The 25,129-nt window shown below is 42.6% G+C and overlaps 1 protein-coding gene across 3 annotated transcripts in view; it reads right to left on the bottom strand.

Moving 5' to 3' along the window:
• Positions 1-22,555, bottom strand: part of LOC308626462 (regulating synaptic membrane exocytosis protein 1-like) — a gene marked incomplete at both ends in the record, with an annotated part of 205,592 nt that extends 183,037 nt beyond the window's left edge. For all 3 annotated transcript variants that reach the window (XM_081251550.1, XM_081251549.1, XM_081251548.1), the window contains one exon: positions 22,392-22,555. In XM_081251550.1, the coding sequence (XP_081107676.1) occupies positions 22,392-22,555 (164 nt within the window). The remainder of the gene's footprint in view (positions 1-22,391) is intronic.
• Between the last annotated feature and the right edge of the window lie 2,574 nt (positions 22,556-25,129).

Consider the following 25,129-nt stretch of genomic DNA (forward strand, 5'->3'; position numbering starts at 1 on the left):
AGCCTTTCATTTAAACAATGTTTTTGAAGACAATTTTTAATATTTTATTCAGAATTTATTATAAGTATTTACTCAGGAGTACCATTGATTCAATGTGGAAATCTGTTAATTTTTGAAATAAGACAGTCTTGTACAAAGATTATGTCTGGCTGGAAATAGGATATTTGAGCTTCAATCTGTCTCACTGAATATAGACCATATGAATTATGTATGTAAATCCCTATGCATTCATCTGAGATTATAAACTAAATAGGTGAGTCAAATGTTTCCTTAGTAAAACAACAAAAGGGAAGAATTAAATCTGCAGGCATAATGCATGGTAAACCTATTCCAAATTGCTGATAAAATAAGGATATTAACCTAGTTGGATAGAAAAAAGCACCCACCTTCTTCTGTGTGTTCCTAAAGCTCAGGTAACTGCATTGTGCTAAAACCATGCCAATGAATAGGGGTATTCCAGCTCAGCACACAGTTGGAACTGAGGCTCCAACCGTGATTCAAAATTCCTTTGTGTACCATCAACACAGCAAGTTCTGTACTTCTGAGCTGGAACAGGGCTCACATAGTGTAGATGCACCTGTCTTTATATTCAAAGAGACGTGAACACTGGGTGCACAGAATCAATACTATTTACAGTCACACTGTTATAAGTCACGATTATTATAGCCCAAAGTTGTTAACACTGCCCATGGATGAAGGGCTGTGTCAAAGGCACCATAATACCATTGTTCTCTTGGTTATTCCTCCACTCAGTGCTGTACCACAGATGAGACCCCGCAGGGACACCGGAGTGATCAAGGTCACACAGTGAATCCTGGAGCCCGGGATGCACAGCCAGGCCTCTTTGATTCCGAAATGCCCACATTCAGGCTCTCCCTCCCCTGCATCCCATAATAATTCCTACTACTAGCAGTGGTAAAACTGCACATCAGACAGACTCTTCTTTATGACCCGCATTCAGTATCTGGTTGTAAGAGCATAACGATGAAGTTTATTTCCCAGTTCCTGGAGCATTCAGTGCTCATGCTGTGTAATCTTGACCTAAATCATTTTTCCTCTATTTTCTTTTATGTAAGCAGGGATAGTAGTAATAACTGTCTTACTTACTGACACTACAGAGCCAGAAGAAGAACCAACAAGGATTGTGCACGCAAGCACTCTCTGCTTTAGGTGCAAATGTTAGTTGTTGATAATACTTGGTCATAAAGGAAGCAAGGTGGACTCTGAGAGGAAAATTTCTTGTCCAATTAGATGTTAGAAGTGAGGAAAAAGGAAGTCCAAACAAGGCTCATACCTTGGACTTAAAAAAACTTCAAGGAGGTTTGTGTTCTTTCTCCGAGATTGAAGCCATCTTCCATGGGAAGTGTGGACACTCCTGAGCTAGTCATGTCCATGCTGAGACTTTCTACATGTCTTCAGAATATTCTCAGTTCACAGTCTCATTGTTATGTCAGGCAGGGCCAAGAGATAGGGAAATGGGTTCTAGATCTTATCTGGATGCTGGGGAGCCACTGGCACTCTCTGGGATACGCCAGGGTGACCTCTCGAGCAGGACAGGGGCTCCGTCCCCACAGCCTATGTCAGGGCCTGCTGAATAGCAAGTGCTCAAAAATATTGGTTAAAGGGATGAATAAACCTCCACAGATACAAAAGGGGTGAACTGGAATGGATGAGTAGTTTTCAGATATTTCCTTTTGCTGCAGAACTCTTTTCATCTTCAATAAGATTCCCCAAAGGCAAAATATCAAGGAGCTAAGGCCGGGATCTGGGGATGCAGCAGCTATAGCACTATAGCACCTATGTGCCCAGACCCTGCCCACCACCCTTCTCCTTGTCTACTCACTATTACTCCCCCAAACTCTGGGGCAAATCCACCAGACAAGTGTGGAAACCACTGATTTGGATGCGGAAGCCCCTTTTGACTCCAATTCCATGAGTCTAAATATTGATTTCTATCTTCAACGGGTTGATATGTTTATATTGAGGAAAGTAAACTATTTCCTTTCTGGAATCAAGGGGCTTAATTAATAAAATACTGACTTTTTAATCATTCTAAATTGCTCACCAATATCCACGTGCTCTCTCACATTTCCTCTCCTCTCTCGCAGCTGCCTGGCCCTAGAAAGTGGCCCATGAGCAGTAGTGACATACGTCCATCTGATGCCCCCCCATCCACCTCTTCCCTGGCCATGGCCACGTGTTCTGGAGGTCACTACCTCCTGATGGAAGAGGCCACCCAACCCACAAGGAGCTGTGCAAGTGAGAAATAAAGTTTTACTATGTTAAACCATGAAAATTTGAAAGTTGCTTGCATTATTTTTTCTGACAAATGCATACGTTTAATTTAATGGGGATATTTAGACTGAACAATGAATGGATCTTCTAAAACTCACTTCTCTGTTTTCCTACATAACAAGGAGTCCACAGAGTGTACTGCTTACAGAAGGCAAGGATGGTTGGGGAACAGTGGTCTAAATAGGAGGAGTGGATTTTCCAAGAACTATGTGCCATAGTTGCCCCAAAACTTATGTCATTCAATGAAAATCCCATCACTGAGTATCTTCCATACTGTCTGAGGTTTCAGGTGGATTGTGTTGTTTATAGAAAATTGGTGGGAAGAAATATTATAGAGCTAAATAAAGGTTTCATGAAGGCATACCTTCCCAATTAAATATAGAAAAAAAAAATAGAGAAATCAGTTCCCAAGTGAAGTCACCACCCTCCACAAATCTTATTCATTGCTTCACAGGCATTTCCAAATGTCCTATAGATTGACTTAAAATTTAAGATTTGTGTGATACTGTCAAACTCCCATAAGAGTCGTACAATCTGGACACTGTTAACAATTGATTTAAATATTCAATTTTGCTCATAAGTCATAGGTTTATCTTATTAATTAACTTCATATTTAACCTTTGGCTTCCTTAAGTTTTTAGGCAGTTAAGAAATGTTTAACTTTACCAAATTTCTTATTTTGATTTTCAGCTAAAAGTATTAAGTGATGCTTTGCAAAGCTGCCCAGATGCCCCGTTCAAGGTGGGGGACTTACTCCCCCATATATAGGGGGTGCTCTTAGCTGCCAGCCCTCCCTTTGAATTGTCCCCTGCTAACGAGAGCCAGGTTTCTGATGTCCAGGTCCCATGCCCTGGGTGGCATGAATCCGGTGACCCATCAATGCAAGAATATTGTAACTATTTTCACAGCTCCCAAGGGGCTGACCGAGGACTTACTGGACCTGCACTGCAGCCCACCTTCTCCCACGTTCCAACTTGCTGCTTCCTTTCCCAGACAGATGTTAATCCTGAAAGCACTGCTTAAGAAACTTCTTGCACAAGAATCTCCATCCGAGTTTGTTTCAAGGGAACCTGACCGACAGTAAACCTAGATTACTCTCTAACCACGAGGATGGGAAACAAGTCAAACTGGAGTGGTCAGAGCCTTTCCCATCACACCATGTGTGCCAGGCTGTCCCTCACAGTAAAGGATGTGAAGCAAATCATGTCACTCTCTATTCTGTATCCCCAAATGCATTCAAGTCAAAATAAACAGGAGCATCCTGAGACAGAGGACAGAACATGAACTGAAGAGAGGTGTGTGAAAAAAGAGCAGGACGATGTATCTTAATAATACAGTGCTAATTTACGGAAACATCATATGCATGTGCATACACACACACACATATATACATATTAATTTGAATATATGCACTCATTACTGAACTGAAAAATTTTTTTTCTGGATGTGAAAACTGACAATGCAGCCTTGAGAATATCTAGTGTCTTTAGTGTAGAAAAAAGAAGAACTACAAAGCCTTAGTCAGGGCTCTCTCTAGGCTAGAAGAAACAGAAACTTACTCAAACTTCATCAAGATGACACAGCCAAGTCTTCAAACAGCCTCACCGTGACTCAGCCAAGAGCTCAGGATCAAAGTCTCTTTGCTTGGAGTCTTGAGGGCCAAAAGAGGGCTCTCATCTGCACGTCTCGTATCTGAAAGTCTCCCTCCCGCTGACTCCTCTTGCACGTGGTTTCCTCTGGAATCTCCTGGTACATCCATACTCCTGCTTTCCACCTCAACTATTTCAGGCTTTTTTCCTCACCCTCAAATCTCCAACCCCTATCACTCTCAGAAGATGACTCAATTCCTAATTCCCAGAAAAATAGAAACCATCGGACACGAGGTCCCTCATCTTTCCAGTCACAAATGTACCCCCTCTCTTATTCAAACCATCTTGTTTTCTACATTCTTTCCATCGAGTTTCAATAAATATTCTTAAATTTATTTTATTTAAATACTATTTTAAAGAGGCCCACATTGGACCTACCTCTCATATCCCTCCTGGTGTCTCTCCATGACCCGCTTCCCAAAGTTCTGGAAAGATTTGCCCATTTTAATTACATGTATTTATCAACTATGTGTATGTATGTTTATAAATTTACCAGTGATATCTCCTTGTTACTGAATCCAATAGCTATTTATAAGTTTTCCTTGCATTGGATGTCTCAGCAGAATTAGTTTTTTTTTTTTTTTTTTTTTTTTTCTTTTTTGCGGTACGCGGGCCTCTCACTGTTGTGGCCTCTCCCGTTGCGGAGCACAGGCTCCGGATGCGCAGGCCCAGCGGCCATGGCTCACGGGCCCAGCCGCTCCGCGGCATATGGGATCCTCCCAGACCGGGGCACGAACCCGTATCCCCTGCATCGGCAGGCGGACTCTCAACCACTGCGCCACCAGGGAGGCCCAGAATTAGTTTTTTTAGTAATTTAGATATAATTTACATACAGTGAAATGCACAGGTCATAAGTGTACAGTTTGATCGGTTTTGAGGAATGCATACACATGTATAAGATACACCCCTATCAAAATATAGAGCATTTCTTTCCCTCCAGAAAAGTGCCTCCTATCCCTTTCCTGTCAAGCCCTCACCCCTGCTACCATAAAACAGAAAACCAATCTGGTTTCGAACATCATGGATTAGCTTTACCTATTCTACAGCTTCATGGAAATAGAATCATATGGTCTGCACGACTTGTCTCTGGCTTTTTCCATGCTGCATGATGTTTCTGAGATTCATGTAAGTGTTAATGCATCAGTGGTTTACTCCTGTTCATTGCTGGATAGTATTTCATTGGGTGCACATACCATAGTTTTTTTTCCCCCCCAGGAAAGTAACAAAATATGTTCTATTCATTAATTACTTGACACAGCTCTATTATTATTATTCTTTTCTACATTTACTGGTTCAATAATATTTGACTGCCTCTTTTTAAAAAAAAAATTTTTAGAGTACAGTTGCTTTACGATATTGTGTTAGTTTTTAAGTTCCTAGTTTTTAAGTTTATTCTTCTGATGATGTATATCTGGGCTATCTCCAGTTTAGGGCTATTATGAAGAAGGCTGCTATGAACATTCTTGTATAAGAATTTTTGTGAATAAATGTTTTCATTTCTCTCTATAACTAGAATTGCTACGTCATAATGTAGAAGCACATTTAATTTTTAAAGAAATTATCAAACATTTTTCTAAGGTGGTTCTACCATACTATGCTTCCATAGACAATGTGTAAGAATTCTGGTCGCTCATTACCTTCCTCAGCATTGAACACTGTCAGTCTTTTTTTTTTTTTAGGCGTCCTAGTGAGAGTGTCTTATCCTCCTCAAAATATTCTCTTTCTTTGTATTTGGTTTAACACAATGTCTCCAGGGTTTTATCCTACCTTTCTTTCTCTTTAATATCTTTGCAAGGTCACTGCCCTCTTTCAGCTTTGAAAAGTGAAGATTCCTTAAGGCTCATTCCTGGATCTCATCACTCATCCTCACCAGTAGCTTCATTGCCACCTGTGCAGGGATGCTTCACTGGGAGTTTACATTTCCAGCCATCTTCTCTTCTGAGTTCCCAGCCTATAGCCTGCAGAGGCCAAATGACCAAGACCAAACTTAGGGTCTCCCTTCCTTTCCTCCAGATACTTTCCAAATCTGGTGGCACAAGTCAGAAGTCAACTCATATTCAACCCATTAAAAGGAAAAACGTGTGGCTTTTGCTTCCCTAATCTCTCTCCAATCCAAACATTTTGCCAGCCCCATGGAAGCCATTGCTCCTAGCATCTGTCACCTGGTTTTTCTGCAATAGCCTCCCCTGGGTCTGTACACACACCTGGGCCTTCATCCAATCAGTTCTTGATACTGTAGCCAGAATGATCTTTTAAAAATACTAATAGGCTTATATCATATCTCTCTGCCAAATCTTTTAGTCCTTTGGATAAAGATAAAGCTCTATTACATGACCTGGAAGACTCCACATTGTCAGGCTTTGGCCTATTTTTCCAAGACCCTCTCAAGCCATCTCCCTTTCTGCCCTTCCACGACACTGGCTTCCTTCCACTTTTTCAGACTCACCCCTTCCTCCTCCCACCAGGGACCCTCTCTTCTCCCCGCCTGCTGGGTACCTCACTCCCTATTTGCCTGACGAACTCCTCCTCATTCTCAGACCTTAGCTCAGTCCCACTGTCATTTCCAGGGAGAGCCATTCCCGGACAGCCTGATCTCCATCCGAATCTCTGCTTTATATTACCTGATCAAAGTATCATATATTGTCCTGTATTGCATTCATCACAGACATTAATTTCACATTTAATTTTAATTTTACCTAAGTAAAATGTACCTCCTCCTGCAAAGATCAGGGGCTCTGGATAGTTGTATTAATTTCAGCACAGTATCTGGCACATGATAAATGCTCAATCCATTTTCATTCCAAGAAAAAAATGACTGGGTATCATTCACAGTCCTGACCCCCTCACTGTTTCTTATTTTCATTTTGAAAGAGAACACTACTAGTCCTTGGCTGGACAATGAAGCATGTGGACTTGGATCATGTCCATCTTTAGTCCAATTAGCATGGCCAGGGTGGGAGCATATGGATATAGGGCTGCTTCTTCCAGAACAGCCACTGGGGCAAAATTCACAGAAAGTGTTGTGGTTACAAAAAGTAAGCAAATCATGTCTAGATGATGCGAATACTCTAAATGAGATAAAATTAACTTCCTTAAAGAAGACTTTACAGAAAGAACACTTTAGTTTTCAGGTGTATGGGTGTGAGGTTTATACATATAGATGCATGGGTGAGATGGGTGTGTTCACAGATCTGTATGTGGGGTGCCATCCCTTCCCTATCTCCTTGATTCTTTCTTGGGGTCATTGACCAGGAGTCTAGCTGAAGCCAAACCTCCAAATGAGGGACAACCAAGGAAAGCTCTTCTCACAATGAACAAAAAACACCTGGCTTTTCTAAGTGAAAAAACAAGACATGATTTCAATCTGTACGTAATTCAAATGCATGGTAGGAAAAGCTATTTAGGATCATAAATAAATTACTGCATATTGAAAACATTGTCTCTTTCAGAGATGTACTATAATTAAAAATAAAATGATCACAGTTAAGAAGTATTGATACAACTTAAATATAATTGCAACAAATACCATTGCAAATGGAATCTTTAAATAAAGTATTTCTTGATCCCTGTAAATGACCTACTTATTTTGATTAATATGAAATATAACCAAATTCAAAATCAACAAAGTAATTAGAGGTTGCTTTGGGGTTTTCCATAATAGGATGTAATCTTACAGAGCAGGTAAATCAAACCAAAATTGAAAAATATTAATTGTTTGAATTTGATGGTAGCTAAAATCAAACTGTTGGGAGGCAGTGTGACAGTGGAAAAATTACTGGACCAGGAGAAAGAAAATCCCAAGTCTTACACTTAGCTCTCTTACTAATTAATAATGAAAAGCTGAAAGGATGTCTGGGCTTCAGTTTTCTCTTCTTAAAAGTGGAGTTGGAATAAGTCTTCAGTGGCTAAAATGTGTTATCTTGACTGCAACTCTCATCAGTTGATGGCTTGGAGTGTCCCATCTAGAAAGGTTCTGAGGCATCCAGCATTTATCAGAGATGCTGTTCCATCTTCAGGAAGTTGTCTATGCATTCTGAGTATTTGCCAGCCCTGGACCAGGCAGCCTCCAAGCTCCCACCTGTCCCCATCTCAACTCAGTCTAGCTGTCTTGTGTCAAAGACCAGTGCTTCCAGGGAGATCAGCTCAGTGCTTTGTGACCACCTAGAGGGGTGGGATAGGGAGGGTGGGAGGGAGATGCAAGAGAGAGGAGATATGGGGATATATGTATACCTATAGCTGATTCACTTTGTTATATAGTAGAAACTAACACAACATTGTAATGTAATTATACTCCAATAAAGATGTTAAAAAGGAAAAAAAACAAGAAAAAGAAAGACCAGTGCTTCTGTGCCCTGGGCCTTCAGACTGTGCAGCTCAGTTCAGCCAGCACTTGCTGAGGTCCCACTGTGTAAGAGCCACAGGTTAGGCAATGGGAATACAAAGATGAGTAAAAGAAGACACCTTCTTTCAAAGAGTTTAAGTCTGGAAGAAGATGGATAAGGATGTGGTACATGTATACAATGGAATACTACTCAGCCATAAAAAGAATGAAATAATGCCATTTGCAGCAACATGGATGGACCTAGAGATCATCATACTGAGTGAAGTCCGTCAGAAAGAGAAAGACAAATACCATATGATAATCACTTACAGGTGGAATCTAAAAAAAGGATACAAATGAACTTATATACAAAACAGAAATAGACCCACAGACATAGAAAAAAAACGTATGGTTACCAAAGGGGAAGGGGGGGGTGAGGGATAAATTAGGAGTTTGGGATTAACATATACACACTACTATACATAAAATAGATAATCAACAAGGACTGTGTAGCACAGGGAGCTCTAATCAACATTTTGTAATAACCTATAAGGGAAAAGAATCTGAAAAAGAATAGATATATATGTATAACTGAATCACTTTGCGTACACCTGAAACTAAAACAACATTGTAAATCAACTATACTTCAACCTTAAAAAACGTTTAGAAGATGACTTAACCAGGCAGCATTTTTTAATTAAAAATATAGTCCGTATAATACTTTACGGTCATAAGCATCTAATCTAATTCTGAACATCAAATCAGAGAACCCATATTATGCTTTACACTCTTACTGAAGTTAATGATGTTTTGATGCAAAGGAAAAGTTTCCATTAAGCTTGTCTGTCTAGAGGATTAATTTTTAAAATATATTGTTTACATCCTCCAACATTGACATCCGAGCACTTTCAGAATGCTGTCCTTCCAAAAGCCATGAGTGATACATTAAGAGTACAACACATCATCAGAAAATCCTATTTCAATTTAACCTTGTCATATTTAACAACCAGAATGCTCTCCTCATACATTCTGGCCAACCTGCTTCTCTCAATAGCCAAAACCCTCAGCTCATTTTCTGCTTTCAGAAGCTGCTGATGGAACTCTCCTGGTTAGAATACACTTCCCACTCCAGCCACCTACTCACACCCTGTGAATCCATCCAGCAGCCTCAGATGGCTCCTCTGTTCCACACCCTCTGGATGGATTCACTCATCCACACACACTGTTTAGAAAATCCAGGAGCCTATCACGTGACCAGCACTGTGCTCATATGAGAATGACCCTGCTTTCAGGAGCTGATGCTGAGGTGACAGTCTCAGGGGAACAAGGTTCCAGAAAAGACGTGCACAGAGGACAACCATAAAAATTAATCTGGAAAGTCCGGGAAGATGTGCCAGATGAGGGGTCATGGGATCATTTGAAAGGCTATGTAAACGTGAGGTAGATGAAGAAAAAGGAAATTCCTGACAGAGGGAAAAGCACAAGTGGAGCCACCAAGCTCTGAGGCAGCTATGGCGCCTTGGGCACAAGGCTCTAAGACACTAGAAGGCGATGTGTGGACCCCTGAGAGGACATGCAGGTTGCAGATCAGGAGGTTTAAACTTTACTCTGAAAGCAAAGGGGTTTTCCTGATGGGATGTGATCAGAGGGATTTTAGAGAGGTTCCCCCGACAGCAGTGTGGGGACGGAGGAGGTCTGGCTGGTGTCAGGGAAAGGAATTAGGAGGTTACTGCAGGCATCCAGGGGAGCAGGGATGAGAGTCTGTATTCAAGTAAAGGCAATGGAATTGGAAGAGAAAGGAGAAATTCAAAGAAGATGGAATCTGAAGGATTTTACATCAGAATGAACGAGCAGTTGCAATGGTGATTACCCACAAAGACGGGGGATTATAGGAAAGCATCAAGTTTAAGCAGAAAGTCAAGAAATGGATGATGGGTAACACTCAGCTTGAAGCACCTATGGGACATCCAGGTGGAGACATTTAGCAGGTGGTCAGGTACACAAATCCAGAATTTAGTACAGAATTCCAATGTAGTAATACAGACTTGGGATCATAAACACATAAGTGTGACTGAGTCCATGACTAGAAACCGCATAGAAAAAGGCAAATCAGAAGGAAATGGAATTATAGAAGGAAGGGCAAGAAGAGCTCGCTCTCGCTCTCTCTCGCTCGCTCTCTCTCTCTCTCTCTCTCTCTCTCTATCTCTCTCTCTATATATATATATATACACATTCTTTTTTTGTATTCTTTTCCATTATGGTTTATCACAGGATATTGAAAATAGTTCCCTTTGCTGTACAGTAGTACCTTGTTGTTTATCCATTTGGACTGTGCTTTTTTTAATTGCATGTGGGACTCCAGGAATCTTCCACCTTGCTATCTTTATAGAAGGCAGGACTAGGAAGCCATCTGACTGATTTTCAATCATAGTTCTACTCAACAGTGACGATTACAGCTCCAAATACCAGGAAATCCCTTTCTAATACCTGTGTCTGGGACAATACTCAGATGATACTATCTTCTTCAGACTGGTATCAAGTTTTTACTCCAGGCTGCTATATATTAGGTCACTATATTTGGCCTAGGGAACATAGACATCTGTAAATTGAAATATTCAGCCTAATTGTAAGAAGATTTTATGGTATTTTATTTTTCCAAATTACATTTTATGACAATTGTTATGATGATTCTGAAGAATATCAAAGTAGAAACTCTTCATAATTTTTACTCTTACCAAAAATGTAATATCTAAAATATATCATCCAGCTCACATAGACATCTCTTTATTTCAGACATCAGGGTGTAAAATGCATCATTTTCTTCTCCAGAAAAAAAAATAAGATAAAAGTTTAGGAAAGAAGACTTAAGCTCCAATATATTATGAGACAAAGATAGCTAAAGCAGATAAATCTGCTAAGCTATTTTTTTTTTTAAAAAAAGGAAATCCATTGGGTTACTTTACCTCTGTTTTCATCTCTTTCTACTAAGGCACTAATCTTTCTGACCTGGATAAAACTTCTGAATGTAGATATGTGTGTGTGTGTGTGTATATATATATATATATATATATATATATATATATATATATATATATATATATATATATATATATATAGTACCCTATATTTAAAGAAAACTGATACATTGATTTATGAATTTCATAGATATTACAAACACCATCTGCCTAATTTTTCTAAAATGTAAACCCCCTAATTAAAAAATGGAACAACTAGCCACCTAAACAAAGAGCTTCTCCTTGCATGTTAAGAGCTATGTTTAAACTACAAGAATGATAATGTGTCATGTGACACTTGTGCACTGATCACTTACAACTTTAAAATAACTCGGTATTCTTCAGACTATACTACAAAGCTACATAATCAAGACAGTATGGTACTGGCACAAAAACAGAAATAGAGATCCATGGAACAGGATAGAAAGCCCAGAGATAAACCCACATGCATATGGTCACCTTATCTTTGTTAAAGGAGGCAAGAATATACAATGGAGAAATGACAGCCTCTTCAATAAGTGGTTCTGGGAAAACTGGACAGCTACATGTAAAAGAATGAAATTAGAGCACTCGCTAACATCATACACAAAAATAAACTCAAAATGGATTAAAGACCTAAACATAAGGCCAAACACTATAAAACTCTTACAGGAAAACATAAGCAGAACACTCTATGACATAAATTACAGCAAGATCCTTTTTGACCCACCTCCTACAGAAATGGAAATAAAAACAAAATAAACAAATGGGACCTAATGAAACTTAAAAGCTTTTGCACAGCAAAGGAAACCATAAACAAGATGAAAAGAAAACCCTCAGAATGGGAGAAAATATTTGCAAATGAAGCAACTGACAAAGGATTAATCTCCAAAATTTACAAGCAGCTCACACAGCTCAATATCAAAAAAGCGAAAAACCCAATCCAAAAATGGGCAGAAGACCTAAATAGACATTTCTCCAAAGAAGATATACAGATTGCCAACAAACAGGTGAAAGGATGCTCAACATCACTAATCATTAGAGAAATGCAAATCAAAACTACAATGAGGTATCACCTCACACCAGTCAGAATGGCCATGATCAAAAAATCTACAAACAATAAATGCTGGAGAGGGTGTGGAGAAAAGGGAACCCTCTTGCACTGTTGGTGGGAATGTAAATTGATACAGCCTCTACGGAGAACAGTATGGAGGTTCCTTAAAAAACTAAAGATAGAACTACCATACGACCCAGCAATCCCACTACTGGGCATATACCCTGAGAAAACCATAATTCAGAAAGAGTCATGTGCCACAATGTTCACAGCAGCTCTATTTACAATAGCCAGGACATGGAAGCAAGCTAAGTGTCCATCGACAGATGAATGGATAAAGAAGATGTGGCACATATATACAATGCAATATTACTCAGCCATGAAAAGAAACAAAACTGAGTTATTTGTAGTGAGGTGGATGAACCTAGAGTCTGTCATAGAGAGTGAAGTGAGTCAGAAAGAGAAAAACAAATACCACATGCTAACACATATATATGGAATCTAAAAAAAAAAAAAAAAGGTTCTGAAGATCCTAGGAGCAGGGCAGGAATAAAGATGCAGATATAGAGAATGGACTTGAGGACAGCGGGAGGGCGAAGGGTAAGCTAGACAAAGTGAGAGAGTCACGTGGACATATATACACTACCAAATGTAAAATAGATAGCTAGTTTGAAGCAGCCACATAGCACAGGGAGATCAGCTTGGTGTTTGTAACCACCTAGAGGTGTGGGATAAGAAGGGTGGGAGGGAGACGCAAGAAGGAGGAGATATGGGGATATATGTATGTGTATAGCTGATTCACTTTGTTATAAAGCAGAAACTAACACACCATTGTAAAGCAATTATACTCCAAAAAGATGTTAAAAAATAAATAAATAAAATAAAATAACTCGATATTCTTGAGATTAAGAAAACTGCTCATGTATCGATCAAGAATAATGTTTTGCGTGCAGAAATGTAAGTTGGGAGCTAATCGAATAGACTACATAAAGTTTAGCAAATACAGACAGAAAGCTCCATCAATAACCACTACTACAGGAGTTCCCATTTGTGAATATGCAGACCATGCATGAGAGTCCATGAAAAGAAGCTAAGCTGTAGGACATTTACATGACAGTACAGACACCTTAATTGGTTTTCAATTCACATCCCTTCTCTATTTAAATATAATGGCATCTTCCAGACAATGATTATCTGACATAATGATGGGAAATATAAAAATATATACTAAATAATATGTAAATCATTAGCGAGGTATTATCACTTACACTACATAAAGATATCTATTTGGTTCATTGTGGTTCTTTAATATCTAATTAAACACTTTACTTTCAAATTGCATGAAATTACTTTCTGTAATATTATCTTATTTTATTATCTAACCTTCAGAAGAATGATCAGAATATTGCATCCTAAAATCCAGTTAAATGTCTTCTCTAAATCACAGGCTGCTCCTTTGCAAGGCCTGAAGAAAAATCTTCAGAGAGAGAGCCCTGCACGAGGTTGCATTCCTCGTTACTGTTATTTGAAAAGTGTTTTGAACTTTTAAATTCAACTTTGTCATAAAAGGTAGCATTCCACTGAGAATCCATTAAAGATAATACCTGACTCTGAGCAAAAGCCTTTCCATTTACCAAAAGATGATTTTCAAGATTCTACATCTACAACTCGCTTGTGCTACTTATTGAAAATTACTAATTGCTATATTTTATGACAGTTAATTGCTTAAACTTTCTGAAGTTTTTAATGAATAATTTGTTTCAGGGAAAGCAAAACTTATAAAGAGGGAGATAATTTAATGTATCATCTGGATTGAAATTCAAAACTGAGAGAAAGGGGTACTAGCCATAATTACAGTGTAAATGTGGCATCAACAGATACTGTCCTGGGCAAACCAACATGTACAGCCACTTTCTTTCGAAACATTCTATTTTTTATTTAAATAAATGTTCATAAGTACGAGAAGTGTTCACAAGTTAGCAAAAGATGAAGGAATATCTAAAGTCTATTCTGCAGGCCTAAATAGACATTTCTCCAAAAAAGATGTACAGATGCCCAAGAGGCACATGAAAAGATGCTCAACATCGCTAATTATTAGAGCAATGTAAATCAAAACCACAGTGAGGTATCACCTCATACCAGTCAGAATGACATCATCAAAAAATCTACAAACACTAAATCCTGGAGAGGGTGTGGAGAAAAGGGAACCCTCCTAGACTGTGGGACCATAAACTGGTATAGCCACTATGGACAACAGTATGGAGGTTTCTCAAAAAACTAAAATAGAGCTGCCATATGGTCCAGCAATGCGACTCATGGGCATATACCCAGACAAAACCCTACTTCAAAAAGACACTTACACCCCAATGTTCATAGCAGCACTATTTACAATAGCTGAGACATGGAAACAACCTAAATGTCCATCAGCAGAGGAATGGATAAAGAATATGTGATACATATATACATGGAATATTAGTCATAAAAAGAATAAAATAATGCCATTTGCAGCAACATGGATGGACCTAGAAGTTGTCATACTGAGTGAAGTGAGTCAGAAGGAGAAAGACAAATATCATATGATATTACTTATATGTTGAATCTAAAATACGATATAAATGCATTTACTCACAAAACAGAAACAGACGCAAAGACAGAGAGAACAGACTTTGGGTTACCAAGGGGAGGTGGGTGGGGAAGGGCTGGATTGGGAGGTTGGGATTAGCAGATGAAAAGTATTATTTACAGGATGGATAAACAACAAGGTCCTACTGTATAGCACAGGGAACTATATTCAATATCTTGTACTAAACCATAAGGGAAAAGAATATGAAAAAGAATACATATATATATAAGATATATATATATATAACTTAATCACTTTGCTGTACAACAGAAACTAATGCAACATTATAAATCAACTGTACTTCAATAAAATAAAATTTTAAAAAGTAAGGTCAATTCTGCAGTATATTCCCCTTTCACCATCCACAGAACACTGACCTAGATCAAAATAAATGTACATAAACCTGGAAAGTGTAAGAATATACATAAGAAAGCCTGAGACATCCAGCACAGAATCTTAAAAAGTTCTTCAACACATACAATCTATTCAATCTAACCCATACCCAACAGTAAACTGATATGAAAGAGGAATTACTACTTGACAAGTATATGGCCCCTTATTCAGCTAATTTAAAGTGAATAATTTATTAAATCCGGTGAAACTAAAATCATCAGCCTGTTTCTCCCGATTTTTTTCTAGCAAAAGTTGAGGGAATGACCCTAAGCTAAATTCTCTGCTCACTTTTGAATTAAGGTTACCTTTTAGCTATTTCAAACTCTATCACTTTGCCCACATTGCTTTTTCTGCTAAAGACATTTATGAGCTATTTAATGAGAAAGAAAGAAAAATGGAAGGAAGGTAAATATAACCTCAGGTCAAACCCTGGACTTATTTTACCTTCGACCTCTTCGCCAAATTCTCACCCTGGTGGCTGAAGCCCTGGACACACCTCCCTGCTAGCACGATATGATGGATGGATTCTTCTACAAGAACCCATCTCCGTGGGACCTCTAGTAGCTGCAATCATCACAGGAAAAGATGTTCTGGGGATTCTTCTGTAGTCTTACAAAGTAAAGATTATAATGCCACCTTTCCTTGGTACAGCACTTTGAAGTTTAGGGCGCCTCTACAATCATGTTAAAGCCTCGTAGGTTAGAAGGGCAGACATGATCACTTTCACCTAACACAGGAAGAAACTGGGGTGCGGATGAGTTAACGTATTGATGTTTACACCTATAGAAAGTGTCAGTGTTAAGAGCAGAATCTAGTCCACTGCTCTATCTAACTATCTGATGCTCACGTCCCCTTCTGGTCACGGCAGTTTTATTTTTATTTATTTATTTATTTTTTACATCTTTATTGGAGTATAATTGCTTTACAATGGTGTGTTAGTTTCTGCTGTATAACAAAGTGAATCCACTACACATGTACATATGTTCCCATATCTCTTCCCTCTTGCGTCTCCCTCCCTCCCACCCTCCCTATACCAACGGCAGTTTTAAAATGGTAGGAACTAAGCCAATGTCGGGCTAAAGCAGAAGACTCTCTCTTTACTCTACCCAACAGCCCAATTCCTGACCCAAGTCTCATACCTGACACAGTGGTCTTATTGTTGAATTGAATAGCACATGATACTTTGTTAGAAATAGCCTACCGAACATACAAAATTCAGAACAATAGTAGAGAGAAGAGAGAACCTCCTGGTGGAGGAGCATGGTGGGAAGATGCGAAGGCATTCGAGCGCACTGTCAGCTAATGAGTCAGATCAGAGAGCGCAGGTGCACACGGGCCTAGCCAGTCACCTGTGGCCCGTTCCAGAGCCTGGAGACTGGAGTCCTCGGAAAAGGCTGGAAAATGCCACTAGCCACGTGACATCTTTCTTGCTCCTTTAGTTTATTTTCTGGACTCCAGGATCAAATGTCTTAAGGAAAGGGTCTGGAAGGCATTGAGCTAGTTCTGGGAATTTCACTAACAGAAACTAATAGACTAGTCACAAAGTAGACCTCTCAAGAGGTGAGCATGGGGCAGAGTGAAATATGTAATGTATCCAGCCAAATGCCTAAATGTTAAGCTCCTTCCCCAGTGGAAGAGGGAAACAAACCATAATAGCCAAAGCTTGATGCACTTTTGAAAAGACTTATAAGAACACTAAAGGTTTGGAGTCCGTGTATGTGGGTTCTGGGTTCTATTACTTCAGTTGCCTCGTGCCTCAGGCCAACTTAGTTCAACTCTCAGGACCAGCTTTAAAATACCCAACTCCCATCACAGGACAAAATGTAGAAGTTGTTTAAAGATATAAAATAGTCCATAATGATCAATGAACTGCAATTCAATGAACTTTACGATCCATGGTACAGCAAGCTCATCCACCTGCATATTGCAGATGTAGGAAGATAGTAATATTATTGCAGGAATTGCTACTTTATATCTTTGCAGGAAGCTGGATCTTACTGCGCAGGTTAAATTCGAACCACTCTCTCATCTGACCGGTTGAGCAAGTAACATTCCCAAGGTGCTGTGTTTCTATTCAAGTCTGCAGGGGCACCTAGAGCTCACACTGGTTTCCATATTCTACTCCAGACTTAGTAATCTATTTACCTCAGCAATGGTGCCCCTCACTTCTGGTTAAGAAGGAATACACACAGGTAAAAGAGAGTCAAGACAGGTTGGCAAAAATGTGAACTAAGTGCTATGCTTCTTACCCTCTATTCTCTTTGACAACGCCTTACTTCTTTCATTTTATTTTTTTATTTATTTTTATTTTTTTAGGCTTCCCTTTTCTGAATTTTCTCCATAAGTATTTGGGCATGCACATTTACTAAGACAGGTTTTTGCTGAAAGCAGAAAACTGCAATGGTTCAGGGATAACCTTCCCTAAATGTAACCCTATCCATTAGGGGTGTGAAGGAGACTAGACATTTCCTCTCCCCGACTTTTCTACTTAACACAGCATCTGGGAACATGTAGACACCTGCTCATGCTTTAGCAGCTTTCTCAAATTACTCTTTGCTTTTTCTCTTTTCCCTTCTTACCCACCTCTGCCTCAGCAACTTGAGAGAATATTTTGGGGTGTAAGACATGAAAATCTTTGCAAACCTCAATGAAAACATGATACCTACATTCTGGGGACTCTGTCCTCACTCCAACCCAGCTGCCTCCAACTACCTTTCCTTCTTTTCCCAGTTGCTAATTGAGCCTTCTGGATACATTTTGGCTCACAATATTATCATTGGTTGGAGGGAGAAAAAAGAGAAAGAAAAGCTGAAGGTGCAAGGGTTCTACCCCTCTACTTTGCCTCTCCTCTCACACAGGAAGTAGGTACTACAGATGTTTGAAGAGCTAGTGGGCATGAGGGTCCCTGTTAAGAGAGAGGGAGAAGTCCAAAGTCAATGTTCTTTATAAACCAAATCACACAATGAATTGTAGGATTTGTGAGACATAAAGAACCTCCTAGAATCCCAATTTAATTTTCTTGCCCACATTTATACAATTTAAGAGGCAGGACTAGAATCTGAACCCCGAATGCTCAGACCCAACATTAATGGATTTACCATTGTGCTTTTTATTTTCTTCAAACTGGGGACAATTCCCTTGCTCTCAGTCCACTGGGAAATTCTATTAAGAGCGTGGGTGAAGCTCCAGGGTCCCCTATAATCAGCAGCTGATCTTCTGAATCAGCCTAACCTGTCAAACCCCTCCTCTGAAACTGAGGGATGAACAGACATTAATCTAAGGAAGAGGTAGATGAAGTGCAGGCTTCTTGAGGGTCAGAGGACAGTGCAGCATGCGGGACGATACGTGGACTGAGAATAAAAGGTCTGGGTTTGAATCCTGGCCGGGCCATATTATGTGAGTAGGTTCAAGGTATTCCAGGAACCCTCTAAGGGCAGGATGAGGATTTGCGGGTTATATGACCCTACTTACCTTCTGCACAAGCTGTATGTGAGAATACAAATATACATATATTGAACTTGAACACAGTTCAAGTCTTTGTCATTTGGTTCAATAACCATCTAGAATAATGGCCAGCATGAGGTAAATGCTCAATAAATGTTAGTAGTTCTATTAAATATTCCCACACGGTTCTCAATTCCCAGCCGCTAGCCATTGTTTTCAGTCTCTGCTTCTATATTTTTTCTCTTGTCTTGCTACTCTATAGTTCCTTTCTCTATGAAGCTTTTATAAAAATGAAATAAGATTTTAGATCTAATGCGATCTTCTCTGATTTAGGTCCCAGATAACGCAGTTTTCAACCCATGTAATATACTGCCTCTTGGTGTCTGGTGATGGTGACTTGAACGAGTATTCATTGAGGAAGTTAGGTTTCAAAAGACTTCTAGAACACACACTCACACCCACACCTACACACATCTACACACACCTACACACACACTCCAAAACCCTACGAAGATTAAGAAAGACCTTCTTTCTGCAGGGAATTAGATCAACCATTAGAAATTATTTGCAGGAGTCAACTATTTTTTGTTAGATGGGAATGGCATTTGAAATCAGTGCACTTTGCCAACAAAATGAATTATTTTTATGACAAAGTACTTATAATTTCAAAGAAAAATCTTTCCTGAAATCTTGAGGTGCAAGTAGCTTCATTATCCTTTTCCATCTATACATATTTAAAGACATTGTCAAGGCCAAATTCAAGTAGTAATATACAACCAAGGCTGATGAAACTGTATGAATATATTTTAATTGATATTTTATAATGTTTCTTTAGTGTGTTCGCCCATCAGTTTTCTCTCTTCTCTCTACTAGTGCCTGTTTTTACAAATTGTGAACAGAGAGAACACACAGGAAGTAGGGAGCTCAGGCGATGGCTCTGCAGTAACGACCAAGGGGAATTTTAAGTCTAAATGCTGAGTGACCAGGACTTTAGCTTCACAGGGCCTGTTGTGGGACTAAATTCTCAGATATGTGATATAACGACGGCGCGCTACCGCCAAAACTCATCTCCAATTTAACGACTATTTCAAAGGCTGTGAAAAGCCTCCTGTTTTCCAGTCTACCTTTATGCAAAGTATAGAAAGGGTCACCATCCATGACTCTGTGTCATTAAGTTCCCATATAGGTGTGTCATCTGAATAACCCCTACCTACAGTCCTCAGTTTTTAAGACAGAAACTGTCCTCTAGAAAAAAGCACATCTCTGTTCCACTAGTGTGTGGACAACGTGACAGACTTCCAGGGCAGCAAACTGGGATTCCAAAACATCCCCAGTCTGCCCCCACACAGAAGGCCAAGACATTAGCAGCGGAGGCTGATGGATAAAGTTAGTGCTGAGGACACTGCAATAGTTAGAGAATCCGTGCGATAAAGGAGCACCACGTGCGTGCCAGGGAGAGCAGGCATGGCACAGCAGTGGGAAAGACGCTTTGGACGGGAGCGCTTGGACGGCGTCCTTCATTTTTATTTGTCCATAGAAGCCTGTAGGATCTGATGCCTCCTAGAACACCCCCTTCCCCACTTAGAGCCCCTCTCTCCACCAGCCCTGAAACAGCCAGTGAAGAGGAGCAATGCCCACTGGCTTGCCCGGCGCCCTTCCTTCCCAGTCAGGCAGGAGCCCATGTTTCCCATCGCCTGCTGGAGGCCTCTGTCTACCTGCTGTCTGCAGTGAACACCGAAAGGAATGGGAGCAAAACTGTGCATCCTGACCAGCAGAAGAGGTGTCCGGGACAGGTGGCGGTGTGTGTGTGGTGGGGGGGCTGTGACGGGTGAGGACAAGACGGACGGACAACCAGACAGACAGACAGCAGCACCAGCAGACACCATGCATGACTTCCAGGCTCAGACGAGGGGAAGCCTGCAGCGCCAGGGACCTTCCACCAGGGACAGGCAGCAGATGAACGAGATTCTGCTTCCTGCACGCCTGCAGGCTTCAAGTCCCTGTTTTCTGGCTAAGAAGGAACAGGGAATCCAGAAACCTGCTGCTCTTCAGAGAACCAGGCCAGCTCCGGCCTTCCCCGTTAACGGCCCCTCTCTCTGCGTCTACGATCAAAGGGCAGGGATGACTGGATTTCTCCCCTTGTGCTGTGACCAGCCCTCACTGCTTTCCCTCAACGCCCCCTCTCCCATCTGGGCTGCAGCTGCGCTCGTGGAGACCCAGCAGGCTGGGCATGCAGCCCCTCTAGTTCTCTGCTGCCAGGCTCTGCCGCCCCAAGGGGGAAGAGGGAAACTTCCCTCCGGTGACAGCACCTTCTCTTCAGGAGGCCATCTCGGGGGCGGGGGAGAGGCGGGAGGGCGTGCGCCGGGCCCGGGGTGGGGTACGGGGGGGGCCGCCCCTCCTTTGCTCTCCGCTGTAACTCCACATGCAACAGGCTCCCTCCGGCTCTTCATTCCGATCTTCCGCCCCAGATACACCTTCTGGCCTTAACGCGGGGAACCAAGGAACTAGTCCCCATCAGGGCCTCTAGATTTCCTCACTGGCAAGTTGAAAACTTTCCCCAATACAGGAGGACCTCTCGGGGAAGGCAGGGCTCACGTCCCCTTCGGCTCCACTGCACGGGGATGGGAGGGAGGTGGGAGGCCAGCACCTTGGGAGCAGTTTCGCCCGAGACTAAGGCAGGTGGCAGGGCAGTGTCACACGCGCCTGCCTTGCCAGCCATCAGCCTCGTCCCCTCCCCAGACCCAGGAAAACGGGGCGCTGGACGGAGATCCCCTGAAGGGTTGATGGGCTTTAAAGAAGGGGGGATGTGTGCAAAGAATCAGTCCCCTTACGTTACGGCTTGCACCAGGAAACGAGAAGGCCCTGGAACTCCCTTGGAAACCAGTAAAGAGGAACCTCTCTTTTATTCAGGCCAGAGTCCCCATCAGCTTCTCCCATTATTAAAAACTTTGCATTGCCAATGGCATCGTATACGGGGAGGAACATCTGTCTTCACACAGGTATTCCGTGCAGAAGACCCCGAAGCAAAGGTTAGAGAGACGCTGAAGAAGCAGGTTACCAAAGATGGCAACTGCCCAAAAAAAAAAGACCCAACCTCGAGCTGTGAGATGAATGAGTAGCAAAATGAACACTCACAATAAGCATTTTTCTTACACCAGTACTGACACCCTCGGCTGGGGCGATCCCAACCGGCTCGACAACTCCAGGGAAAGAAGAGCTATTCCCGGCAGCTCTTCGCCCGCCTCCTCCCCGTCCTCCGCTCAGCCCCTGCCCCTCACCTGCTGCCGGCCCAGGGCCGTTCCTTCCACGCGGGCGGAATCGGCTCTTCTCAGCCTGGCACATCCCACCCCGCCTGGCGCCGTCCCCCCCAGTCCTCCCCGGCACCTGGGTCCCCAGCCGTCCTCTCCGGGCTCCCGGCTCAGGGCTCAGCGCAGCCCCGCCTGCCCCCTGTCCTCCCACCCTCCTCCCTGCCCCGGCCCCGCGCCCCCGGCCCCCAGGCGGGCGCCTCCGCCCGCACCCGGCACCCGGCCCGCCTCTAACCCACACGCAGCCGGTAGGAGCGGGTGACGGCGGGGAACGGCCCGGTGGAGGCACGGATGGCGCGGCCGCGCCGGCTTACTTGAGCATGGCTTCTTCCTTCTCCTCCTCTTCTTTCTGCCGGTCCATCACTGCCATGATGATGTTCCTCTCCTCCTCAGTCAGGTGGCTCAGGTCGGGCAGCTCGGGCATCGGGGGAGGCACGGTGGGCGGGCGGGGACCGCGGGGCCCCACGGCCGAGGACATCTTCGCGGCCTGCCCGCCCCTCGGCTGGCCTGGGCTCGGCGCGGGCGCACCTTCCGACGCACGCCCGGCGGCTGCGCCCCTGCTCGGCTCACCGCGGAGCCCTCCCGGCGGCGGCGGCGGGGCAGGGGAGCGCGCGAGCCCGGGCTGTCATGGTCCTCCGCCTCCACCCAGCCCCGGATGCTGCCTTTGTTTTGGTGGCCCTGGCGAGGCGCGGGCGCCCGGGCGCTTCCCGCAGCCCAGCCTCCCGGGCGGGGGCGGGGGCGGGGGCGGGGGCGCGGGCTCGGGCGCGCGGTGGGCGAGGATGCTCGGGCTCGGCCGCCTCCGTCCGCGGTGCGGGAGGAGAGTTGGGGTGTCGGTTAGGCGGAGTCTCGCGGCTCGGCTCCGGTGATGCTGCTGCGCTCGCAGACACGGCCGCCAGCCCAGCCGCTCGGCCCGGAGCCGCCCCGCCCACGGCGCCCACCCGCCCACTCCCGGTCCCAGCCCCGCGCCCCTCCGCCCCCGCGCGCTCCAGCCCAGGTACCCTCCCCCGTGACTCATCCTACCTCGCCGGGTCCCCCGTCTCTGTCAGCCTCGCCAGCCCTATTTTTCCACGGGTTGCATTAATCATCATCATCCTCGCTCCATCTTCATCGTGGAGCATTAGTATTATCGGAACACCCTCTGCATGCATTTCCCCCCTTCCACCGTAGCCTTCTCATTTAGTGGTCAAGTGTTCCTAGCCACAACGATGTGGTTTTTAAGATAATTTTGCTACACACACACCCCTCCAACAGCCTGGATTTTCTGGGTCCATTGTACACAGTCTTTCTTGACCAGTCCTCAGTAGGACTGCTCTGCAATGTATCTGAATTGCCCCTCCAGAGACCCCACGGCACGGCAAATCTTTAATTTGTCATTTTGGGCTCTTGCTCGCCCATCGCATCACATAACCACACTTCTCTGCTGCTTGCAAAAGGATTATCTACTCTAATTCCTCTAATGATGCTCCCCTACCACCATGCACTCACTTCTTAGCCGCTGTAGGTACTTATCAAGAAATACTGATCCCAGATTAAAAACAAACAAACAAATGAACAAACACACCGCAGCCTACTGTAATGAGCTTCTGCTTAATGCCTGGCCCAATGATAAGCATTAAGGATGAGCTCCTCTCGCTGGTAAAGGCAAAAATAAATAGACAATCCTTTCAAAACAGTTAATGTTATCAGCTTTCAAACCTGGAGACTGAATTTTGCTAATATATTTATAAAAGAATCAACCTAGAGAAGAGTTCAAATCGAACAAAAATTTCTCTTCACAATGGTGATGAGAAAAATGGATATGTTTCTCTCCTGCAGAATTCTTTCTATAATTCCAGAAGGGATCTAGCGTTGATTTTTTTCCCTCCAAAGCTAATTTTGTTAATAAAGAAGATAAGGATGATGATATTTATGAATCCTAAAAAATCCTAAAATCTTCAAGTTTAAAAAATTTAAGAGCTTAATTATTTGACCACCTGCTGAATGTGGGTGTTGCTTCTACCTGGACACATCCATGTGAATAATGTCAGTAATGGAAGGCTCAGTACCACTCAATTTTATCCCTACGTCTAAAGCCCCCTCCTACCTGAAAATCTTTCAACTCCTTGAGACGGCCATCATATGGCCTTCAATTTTCTCCAGAGTAAAGCTTCCCAGTTTACCCAACCAGTCACCCTGTAGCATGATTTCAAATTCTGGCCATTCTGGTCACCTGCCTTTGGACACACTGCTTTTTTTTCACTCGCCTTCCTGATTAGTGGTATCAAGAATACACGGAAAGAACTGAGAACAGTGCCTGGCACTTAGTAACTGCCTTACAATCATTGTTTTTATTTGCACAACTTAACGTTGGCCTAGCTTTTTGGTAGCCATGTCGGTTCCGAGGATGTCACTGAAATAAACACAGTCCACTGAAATGTCCAGTCCTTTTTCGTAAGTGTTTCTGCCTAGCCAGATTTCCTTTTTCCTCTAATTAAGCAATTGATGAAAACACTCTAATCAGCATCTTTTCTTCATTTTTAAAAAATTGTCACTCTTTCCCTCAGACCAGCATATTTTCAGGAGGGAAAAAATGTGTTTGAATTCTGGCTCTAACCAGCGATTTCATGATCTTGGCCAAATCACTTATCCACTTTGAACCTCTGTTTCTTCATCTAAAAAGAGGGGTAAAGATATTTACCTCCAAATAGAAGAGGGCTGTTAAATGAGAAGCCATATCTGAAGTATCTAGCTATGTGCCTAATGCTTTCTAGTTCTCCTTTTCTTTTTTTCTTGCTCTCTCTAAGGGATGCTTTAGGCCATCTCTCCATGGGTAATGTATGGAGAGGAGGAGAAATGCAGGTGATGCATTCATCCTATCAGATGCCTGCATCTCTGCCGGTCCATGTGGTGATACAACAAAGCCCTTGTCCTCACGAGATGGACCATCAAGTTGGTCCTCATGAAATTCTTCTAAGATGCAGATAAAGAAATGAGAAATCCGGGCTTCCCTGGTGGCACAGTGGTTGAGAGTCCGCCTGCCGATGCAGGGGACACAGGTTTGTGTCCCGGTCCG

Source organism: Mesoplodon bidens (assembly GCF_964165515.1).
Source record: "Mesoplodon bidens genome assembly, chromosome: 12".
Taxonomy (NCBI): domain Eukaryota; kingdom Metazoa; phylum Chordata; class Mammalia; order Artiodactyla; family Ziphiidae; genus Mesoplodon; species Mesoplodon bidens.